This window comes from Rhinoraja longicauda, chromosome 14 (assembly GCF_053455715.1).
Source record: "Rhinoraja longicauda isolate Sanriku21f chromosome 14, sRhiLon1.1, whole genome shotgun sequence".
NCBI lineage: Eukaryota > Metazoa > Chordata > Chondrichthyes > Rajiformes > Arhynchobatidae > Rhinoraja > Rhinoraja longicauda.
In genome coordinates this window covers 42617724-42628504 of record NC_135966.1, presented here as the reverse complement: position 1 = coordinate 42628504, position 10781 = coordinate 42617724, and the positions used below count along the sequence as shown (strand labels likewise).

General features: G+C 45.8%; 1 protein-coding gene across 1 annotated transcript; it reads right to left on the bottom strand.

Moving 5' to 3' along the window:
* Positions 1-5457: 5457 nt before the first annotated feature.
* Positions 5458-8607, bottom strand: LOC144599943 (heart- and neural crest derivatives-expressed protein 2-like). The gene is made up of 2 exons (XM_078411215.1): positions 7969-8607; positions 5458-6883 (listed from the first exon to the last, which is right to left on the bottom strand). Exons 1-2 carry the CDS (start codon positions 8443-8445, stop codon positions 6785-6787), a joined length of 576 nt encoding a protein of 191 aa, XP_078267341.1. The 5' UTR covers positions 8446-8607; the 3' UTR covers positions 5458-6784.
* Between the last annotated feature and the right edge of the window lie 2174 nt (positions 8608-10781).

Genomic DNA, 10781 nt, shown 5'->3' with positions numbered 1-10781 from the left:
GTCATACAGCACAGAAACAGGCCCTTTGGCCCAACTTGTTCATGCCGACCAAGATGGTCCAAGTTCTTCCACCTGCCTATGTTTGGACTATATCCCTATAAATCTTTTCTATCTATGTACCCGTCCAAATGTCTTATAAATGTTGTTATAGTACCTGCCTCAACTACCTCCTCTAGAAGCTCGTTCCACGCACCCACCACCCTCTGTGTGATAAAGTTGCTCTTCAGCCTCCTTTTAAATCTCTCCCCTCTCACCTATGTTCTCTCTGCGCTCCAAGGAATAAAGTCCAAACCTGCCCAGCATCTCCCTATAATCAGGCCCTTGAGTCCTGGCAACATCCTTGTAAATCTTCTCTGCACTCTTTCAAATTTAATTACGTAATTGTTAACTTTTGTGTTTAGGATGAAAACCAATGGAAATTATAATATAGCTCTCAAAATGGCACACATTATTAGATTATTTGTTTAATGAGTAACACATTTGCAAAAGACGAGCAATCACTGGTTTCAATTAAAATACAGAAGTTTGCACAAAGGACATTAGCACTGTTGAGTGTCCTCGCAACTTGATACAAATTTTTCTTAGGCAGTTCTTCAGGATCAAGGATGATTTGTTTCAGTTGTTGTGTTTGAGGGATCTTCGGTAGGTAATGAGGCCAATGTGGAAACCATAGACTCGACCAGAGATAGGACAGAAGGTGGTTGATTGGGCTGGCAAGTTGATAGTTGGTGAAACAGTCCTCTTAAGTTCCTGAGGAACGGCCTTGAGGTTCTAACTTAAATTACTAATTAAATTCTTGCTTTATCTTTCTAGCGAATTAGGATAATTTTGTGGCCAATGTTTTTTTTAAATTAATCAATAATACAATAGCAAAAGAGGATAGTGATATGAAATGTTTTGGTCACTGGTTAGATATATTTGGAAAGTGGTGTTCAGATTTGGATATAATTTTTTAATGATGGATATTAGAATCATAGAATTGTACACAGAAACAAACCCTTTTACGTTAAATATATGGACCACTCCCCAGCATTAGGCCCATTTCCCTCTCTGCCTTTCCAACCTGTCCAACTGCTTTTTAAATGTTGTACTTCTACCTCTACAATCCCCTCTGACAGTTCTTTCCAGATAAACACAAGCCTGTGTGTGGAAAACCTACCCACCAGATCATCTTTAAATTTCACCCCTCTCAGCCTACACCTGCATGCTTTTGTTCTAGAGTCCCCTTTCCTCGGGAAAAGACTATCTATTTATCTTATCTATTTCCCTTCATGATTTTATAAAGCTCCTGCCTTCCTGTATTCCACTGGGAGTAAATCCAGCCTAATTGATCTCTCCTTATAACTTCAGCCCTCCATCCCAGACAATAGCCTGATGATCCACTTCCTCACCCTCTCTATTCCTATCACATCATTCCTGTAGAGTGGCAGCCAGAACTGTGCACAGTAATCTGAATGTGGTTGAACCAATGTTTATGCAGCTGCAACATGACAAGTCAACTCTCATACTCAATGCCGAGGCCTATGAAGGCAAGCATACCAAATGACATCTTCACTGCCCTGCCCACCTGCATCTCCACTTTCAGTTGTGAACTACATGGTCCATATGTGGAACAAAATCTTATGGCCCCCATCTTTTACTCTCTATGTTTTACCAGAATTTAATTTCCAAAAGTGCACCATTTCACACTTGCCAGATTTAAATTGTATCTGCCACTGTTTTGCCTGCGACCAGCTGATCCTTTGTTAGGGAACATTCATTGAGGAAGGGATGTTCCCCTCTTCTATCACAGATGAGGCCCTCACACTTGGCTCCTCTGCGTCCCATAGTTCCACTTTTGCTCCCCCTCCCCCCAGTAGCAACAGGGACAGCGCCCCCCTTGTACCACCTTTCACCCCATCAACCGTCGCATACAACACATCATCCTCCAACAGTTTTGCCACCTTCAACGGGATTCCACCACTAGCCACATCTTCCCATCCCTTTCCACTTTCCACAGAGACTGTTCCCTCCACAACTCCCTGGTTAGCTCATCCTTTCCCACCCAAACCATCCCTTCCCAGGTAACTTCCCCTGCAACCGCAGGAGATGCAACACCTGTCCCTATACCTCCTCCCTTGACTCTGTCCATGGATCCCGACAGCCCTTTCAAGTTATGCAGAGGTTCATTTGCACCTCCTCCAATCTCATCTACTGAATCCGTTGTTCTAGATGTGGACTCCTATTTATTGGCGAGACCAAAGGTAGACTGGGTGATCGTTTCGTTAAACACCTTCGTTCAGCCCCCCTTGGCCTTTGTGATCTCCCGGCTGCCAAACATTTTAAGTCCCCTTCCCATTCCCATACTGACCTTTTTGTCCTGGGCCTCCTCCATTGTCAGAGTGAGACCACACGCAAATTGGAGGAAAAGCCTCATATTTTGCATGGGCAGCTTACACCCCAGCGGTATGAATGCTGATTTCCCTAATTTCAAGTAACCCCTGCATTCCCTCTCTCTCCCCCCCCCCCCCCCCAATTCTAGTCATCTTACTAGTTCCACTGTTCACATCCCTGTCCATCTTTGTTAACATCTCCTGCCCAGCCAACAATGAGCCATTGTGGGCTCCATCCTTCCTTGGTCAGCTGTCGCTTGCCTGATTTGTTCTGGCCTTTTCCTACCTCTAGTTTCTCCCCACCACCCCATCCTTACCGTCAGTGTGAACCAGGGTTCCGACTTGAAACGTCCCACATTCCTTTTCTCTCGAGAAGCTACCAGACCCGTTGAGTTACTCCAGCACTTTGTGTCTGCCAGCTGATCTATGTCTTGCCATATCTTTCAACAACTTATTTTTGCCATCTATGGGTCCCCTAATTTTTATATCAGCTGTAAACTTATTAATCATGCCATCTACATTCCTATCCAAGTAAAACAATAAATAACGGTCTCATCACTGTTCCTGTGGAACACTCTTAAGAGACTTCCAGTCAGAAAAACACCACAACACCATTCCCCTCTGCTTCCTACCACCAATGCTATTTGGGTCTCGTTTGCCAGCACACCTAAGTTACCATGTGCCTTAATCTTCTGGACCAGACTACCATGTTGGACCTTGTCAAAACTCTTACTAAAGTCAACATAAACCATGTCTGCCACTCTGCCTTCAGCAACTTTCTTAGTTCCTTCCTCAAAATTATATTGCTGAGCCATGATCTCCACTGCATTCTCTTAGTCAGAGTGCTCTCTCTAGCACTTAGCAATCTCTAACTCCTCTTAGACAGTCCCTGCCTCTCCTGGTGAACATAAATGCTGTCCCCATAATCCCATTAGATTCACTGTTCAAATGAAAGTTTACTTATGAGGGCGAGTTCAAGAAACAGTCATCTTTTCATGAAAGGTGATGCTGAAGGAAGTGCTCAGATATTTGACCATGAAGAGGAAGCCATTTCATCCCTTAATCCAACTCTAATCCAACTCAACAAAATCGTGGTTGATCTTCTATCTCAACGCTAGTTTCCTGTTCTATCACCACATGCCTTTAATTTCATTAATTATTGATTTTAGTCAGCTTTTTAGTTAGAGAATTCCAAAAATTCAACAGCAATGAAGAAGTGTTTCTTTACTTTAGTCCTACACGTTGAGACTGTGACTTCTTGTTAAAGGATCCTCAGCCAGGGGAAATCATTATTTCCATTGTTTATTCCACTCAGCCCTCTAAGAACGTTATACATATCAATGAAATCACTTTACGTTCTTCTCTACCCTAAGCAGGGCCCTAGTCTACTCAATTCTTCTACATTAACCCTGTCATTTTCTTAGTGAATTCCCTCCAGCGCAGTTGCATCTTTTGAGATTAACAATCAGAACATCATACAGTATGGAAAAACACCCTTCAGCCCAACTCCTCCATGCTAAAATCCAATAGGTGGTGGCCACTAGGACATATAATATTAATTTTTCAAAGAAAACGTGAATATTTTTATGTACATGTTAAGACATGGGTTACTCATTCAAAATAGTGAGCTAAACATATATTAATAGCAGGTATTTTGGCCCATTGTGCACAGTTTACATTAATCTTGATTTAATACAATTCTTCACATTTCCCTTCATTGCCCCAGATTTTAGTGCTCATCTGTAAACTACGTGCAATTCACATTGGCCAATGAAGCACAGAGCAGTGGGTCTGAGTGTGAGTGGAGCTCAGTCCCCTGCACAGTTACAGTGGGCCCGACACAAACACGCACTTTGCAGCCTCCAGCATTGCAGAGCATTCCATTACTTCAGAAAACTTGGTTTCTCAGTCTGTGTCAATTGCCCCATCAGTGTGTTTGTGTTTTTTTCCTCTCCGCATTGTCTCTCTGGAGATGGAGGACATGAAGATCTGACCTGAAGACCAGACTTCCCTACTCTGCAGTTTGCATCTCACACATCCTATCCCCACGGTCACCCTGGCTTCACCGTATCAGAGACACAGCTCCCCCCCCCCCCCCCCCTCGAAGCTTCATGTGCTTCTTCTGTCTCCTTTCCCATTCTGGAGACTGGTGTCATGGCTGAAAAGTTAACTCTGTATCTTCCCACATCTGCGATCTGACCTACTGAGCACTTACTGCATTTTCTGTTCTCATTTTATAATTCCTGCAACTGATTTTTTTTTTCCAAACATCTAAAATAAAAAGGCAGGCCTTATATGAAGAAATAATTCCAGACACAGAAAATGTTAGAAATTTAGAAGTCTCTTGTAAATAATATTGGACCATCTGACACTTCTGAGATTTGTAAGGAATAGGTGGAACATCTTTGGAGGGGTCTCCAGGATGGGAAACGGCCTCCAGTGGTGATCACTGTTGGAACTGGCATTATCTTGTTCAAATTGGGAAAGGCCGTCATCATTTCCACTCAGTAGAAAGTCTTGTAAATATTGTAAATTATATCATTAGAATTCTAGCTGTATCATATGAAATATTTAAATGTGTGACGTTGACACTCCCAGAAGAGACTTATTGCGAGAAAGACAATTTAAATCTAAACTCCGTGAGGTTAATGTTTCCCTTCTGTAATAAAAACATCAGCAACATTAATGGTCGTACCGCTTCTGAGTATCGAGCTGAGTTATGGACCGTAAGGCGCTGCTGGTGAATTGCTTGCTGGCATTATTGGTCTCAGTTTATTATTGTCACATGCACCGAGACAGGGTGAGAAAATAACCCTGGCCCTCATGGATGATCCGCTCCCTGTCCACACCACACCTCCCACATTGTCACGTCGTGTCACACATACATGGACCCCAGGCCCTGACCCTACTAATGCATGGATCCCTGCCCACACCACAACTCCCAAAGACAAGGCAAATGTTTCAAATCTCGCCCCGCGTCATGGTTTAAAGACAGTGACGCCTTATATTTCCGAAGATTTATTATAATTTACCATTACATCCGGTTCGTTTAGTGCCTTTTGACGAGGCATAAAGAATACGAGTTAAAAAGTGTTTTGAGTTCGAGCATCTTTCCGACGTCGACACTGGATGTACCGACTGCAGCTTTAACGTTGCGAGTGGCGGCGCCGTTTCCCTGCGCTTGCTTACCGACTTCACAAATATTGACAGATTTATTAGAATCGCCCATATCAAACCTCCGTCGGGAGGAATTGACGCCTGAAATTCAGGGGGGGGGGGTTCAGAATGACTCAGTTTGAGTATTAATTTACTGGGACTCTAAGGAGACCGACACAGGCGAAGGTGCGGCTACTGGGATGTACTGGTTATGTGTACGAAGGGACTGCAGATGATGGTTTACATCGAATACAGACACAAAAAAGTTGGAGTAACTCAGCGGGACAGGCAGCATCTCTGGATCGGAGGAATAGGTGGCGTTTCTGTCGAGACCATTATTCAGGGACTGATTATATTCAATTGCGACTCTTTATATGGTTGGTAGTAAAACAGAGGGCTCTTCTAAACACTGGGATCGATGTCTCCTGGTCCCGACGGCCAGGGAGTCGGTTTGTGGGCGAACCCGAATGAACCTCTTCTCCATTTAGACAATTAGAGCGAGCAGTCTGTTTATTGAGCTCATTCTGGAGGCAGACCGTCTCCAAAGTACATTCCCGTGTTTATGAGCCGGGTCTGGCAATTCTAACGCACAGACCGCGGGCGGAGGGGACTGGGTAGAGTAGGACTGGTGAAACACGTTTGATTTGCACCAGCGTCGCTTCTCCGGCGGAAAAAAAGGCCGTTAAAACCACAGGTGTCCGCGACTGAAACACGTCAGTGGGTATCTGGACGGCAGCACTCTGGTGAAAGTGGCCCTGAGGGTAACATGTACTCTGGTGGCTCCGAGCCAATCCACAATGGACAACCTTTAAAAGGCAGCAGCTCGGGCTGGGCTCTTTGTTTTTACCATGTCGTTGCATAGAACTGTAAATAGACAATTTATTAAACTACAGTTGTCAATAGCACATTGATGAAGTGGGACGTGACAGAAAGTCACAATACTAATCCCCGCCTCACTCAAAGTTCCCAAGCCGAATGAAATCTCGGTGTGGCTGGCCCGGTTTCTACATTTGAGTCCAATCCTTCACTGGACATGGTTCCTGGTCGGGAGAGGCCTTTCTGGAAGGTCACCCAAGTCACTCCGACCTCCTTTACCGAGTAATGAGCGGGTTTCACAGTCCCGTTTCGTTTCCCTTCTCATAGTCATGTCAACAGATTTATCATTGCACTTGCACAGTATCTGCACCGCCCGCTGCTCAGTCCGCCTGATCCCCGGGCGCTGAAGCCAAACGCGCGACTCCACCGCCGCCGCCGCTTCACTGGCTGAGTTCCAGAGCCCAGACTTGCTGCGGCCACCCGGTCCTTCCCTTCATCCTCTTGTCGCCGCCGCTTCTGGCCACGTTCGCCGGTTCACCCTGTTTGAAAGAACACAAGGATGTTATCGGTATGGGCGAAAACCCGCGTCCCTGCACTCTGTGTACCGGCTGCTCTCTCGTTTGGTCAAGAGAACCAAGCATTGAATCAGTAGAAGGGAACACACAGTCGCGTCGGTCTGGTCGTGTGGGCTCTTGGACAGCGGGGCTCAACTAGACCGAATGGCCTACCCTGTGCTATCCGTTCTGGATTCCCTTGTCAGGAACCCGGGGAACATTTCGGAGGCGACCGTGGCTTCGTCGGGAAGTGACAGGGTGTCAATGTCAACAATACATCAGTTTAGCGACAGGACCAAACAAGACCAGACAGACAAGGGATAAATGAAGATTAGTCCAATAATTATGAACTCTACTTAAAAATCAACTCTTGCTGCTAATTCCTCGTCTCTTAATTCGCATTGAGACGCGATCTGGAATTGATTTGTTTTTGTAACATTAACACAGTGATTATTGGTGGTCAGTTTCTGCAGCGACTGCACTCTTCCAATTACCTATAAACACGAGCTAAACCGCGTTGGATTCACAAAACTACACCCTATAGCTTTCCCAAAGTCCCTCGGATTGGCGAGGCGCGATTTATTCAGACTGGCCGTGATTTTTTTTGTGATGCTATCTATCACTTCCAACCCGACTGAGAATTTAAAGGATGAAGCGACCTTTGGCCGGCGGTCGTTCTTCCTTGATCGTTAACGAACTACGAAAAGTTGGAGTTTTCTCATGTAAAATTCTGGGAACTCTATACAATGTTTCATCCCGGTTTCCTTCGATGGCGTTGGTTATTAGTCCATCTGTACTGCGCCGCGCCGCTTTCAACGGGAAGTGTGGCTTTGGCAGCAACGCGGGCTCACCCTGGTAATACCTGGCGTAAAAGTGTGAGGATCGATCAACAATACTCCGCATTATCGCCACGACCTCCTTCTACCCGGGAATGCCCGTTATTACCTTTACATAAACACGGCTATTGGTCCAGTTCCTGTCGCTAAACGTAACCATGTGAGACATTAAAGTTCAGTACAACCATCACCTAAATAACCACCGTGTGTGTCGGCGGCGGGTCCAGTCCTTACCGTTTCTCGCTTGCGCTTGCCTTCCCTGCTCTCCATTTTCTTCAGGTCGGCGCGGAACGCCTCTGTCTCGCCGCCCTGACTGTCCTTCGCCAGGGTCTCCATCAGATAGGCGATGTAACTGGTGGCCAGCCGCAGCGTTTTGATCTTGGACAGTTTGGTGTCGGCCGGGACGTTGGGAATACATTCCCGTAGCTCGGAGAAGGCGCTGTTGATGCTCTCTGTGCGGCGCCGCTCCTTCCTCGGGACAGGCGGCCCTCTGCGGGCCCCGGCTGCCGGCCGCCCCGGGTCGGGTAGAGCCCCGTTGACGCCGGGCCCGGGGCTGAAGGAAGGCTGGCTCGAGTCAGTGGGAGAGAGCGGCCCTTGGTTCAGGAACCAGCTCTGGACAAACGGGTGTTCCTGGTGGCAGCGATGGCTTGGGGCAAAGGGAAAGGCCGGGTGCCCGACAGGGCGGTGATGGAAGCCGCCCATCACACTCATATCTCCATCCAGTCCCCGGCCGGCCAATGTCCACAGTCAGCCGATCACCCGCTCTCCACCCGATGCATCTCCATCCTGTCCAAACTTGCCCTGGACTCGCTCACCTTCCCATCCAGTGCTGGAGCGGCGACCGTCCGAAACACTCTCACCTAGACAAGAACTCACCTCCTCCACCCGGTGGAGTGCAGCTTAAATAGTGAGGTGTAGGACCGCAGCCGGCATGGAGCGGCGAAGGGGAGGAGACCAAATCATGCACTTTAAGTAATTGGACAAGCATCAAAAAACTGACGATAACAGCCAGCCTGAACAGCGCACAGAGGATCTAGTAACATTACACATAAACCCACAGACACTGCTATTTTATGTTTTATTGATAACCTTCCACTATGAGTACTTTAAATATTTACAAAGATAATAATTACCAAAAGAAAAACCCAAAAAGGATTATAGATTTTTTTTATTTTTAGATTTTATAGTCGCCGGAAATCATCAATAAAAAATAGAAAACTCCATAAATACTCGGCAGGTCACAGGACGTCTGCAGAACGAGGAACAGGTAACGGTCCTGGCCCTTCCCTCAGAACCACACCGATATTCACACACACACACACACACACACACACTAATATTACTGTATTACACATTACTCCGTTCCCCTGCCCGATCGCCCAGGCTCTTAAACTCCGCTGTTCGCAGAAATAATGTGAACGACAGGCGTCTGAACCAACATTCCACAAGTTAACAACCCTTTGAAAAAAGACGAGAAAAAAAATGTAGAAATGGAAATGGAAACCCTTCCAACCACTCCACTCTTTAAAAAGATCATCGGCTCCACTTTTCTGTACGAACCCCATATCACAAGTTCAATGGGAAGTCAAAGTGGGCTAGGACATTTACAGTAAGTGGTGTGGATGGACATTTCTATGTGTGGAGCTGCAGAAGATGGGCAAGGGCCTCCATCAATAGTTCTCCTTGGGGTTGCACCACTAACAAAGGCAGGAGGAGTAGGGAACTTGGGACAGTTAATGGAGATGTCTTGAGGAAAGTTCACATTACAGTAAAAATGTCTGCATGTCCTGAGACATATAAAGGTAGATAAACCTCATTGGCCTGGTCAGATATATCCAAGGTCATTGTGGGAAGCTACAAGAGAAATGGAATCATCATTAAACACAGGTGAGATACCAAAAGACTGGAGAGTGGCTAATGTCATGACTCTATTTCAGAAGAGCTGGAAGAAAAACCTGGGATGAGCATTGGGCCCATTGCTGTTTGACATCCACAGTGCCCACCATAATGTTCGGGACAAAGACCCATCATTTATTTATTTGCCTCTTCACTCCACAATTTGAGATTTGTAATAGAAAAACTCACATGTGGTTAAAGTGCACATTGTCAGATTTTAATAAAGGCCATTTATATACATTTTGGTTTCACCATGTAGAAATTACAGCAGTGTTTATACATAGTCCCCCCAGTTCAGGGCACCATAATGTTTGGGACACAGCAATGTCATGTAAATGAAAGTAGTCTTGTTTAGTATTTTGTTGCATATCCTTTGCAATGACTGCTTGAAGTCTGCTTGAAGACTGCTTGAAGGCCTCTGTTCCCCAGAGCCCTAATGTTTACCAACTTCTTTCAGAGCTCAGCAGGCTGCAGGCAGGGTGATGTCACGCGTGGCTGAGGAGTCTCGGAATGGAAGGGTGCAGCCTCAGATGTTCAGAACTGTGATGAGGAGGAACTACCCGGAGGTCGGTAGAGGCTCAGCCATTGAGTTCATTAAAAATAGAGGTTGATAGATTGTTTATTAAGAACACCTGAGAGAGGAATATAAAAATGATGAGGGTGTGGGTAGATAGTTAGTGAGAATCGTTCCACACTATAGGGACACCTCAAGCCAGAGGCCATGGGTTAAAGTTGAGGAGAAAGCTCAGTGGGAACCCAAGGAAAGGTGTTTGAAATCTGGAACTCACAGTGTGAATAGATTTAGGCAGGTGCTACGTAGAACAGAGACATTAAAAGCCTCTTTAAAACCATCATCATATCTACTTCTGTCACCACACCTGTCAGTGTGTTCCAGGCTCCAACCACTCTTCATGTTGAAAAACTTGCCCCGTAGATCTCCTTTAATCTTTGCCCCTCTGACCTTAAAGATATATCCTCTATTCTTTGATATTTCCAACATGAGAAAAAGGGTTCTGAGTGTCTACCCTATCTGTGCCTCTTATAATTTTATATGCTTCGATCAGGTCTCCCCTCAGTCCGCGAGGCTCCAGTGAAAACAATCCAAGTTTGCCTAAACTATCCTTATAGCTCCAATCCAAGCAGAATTCTGG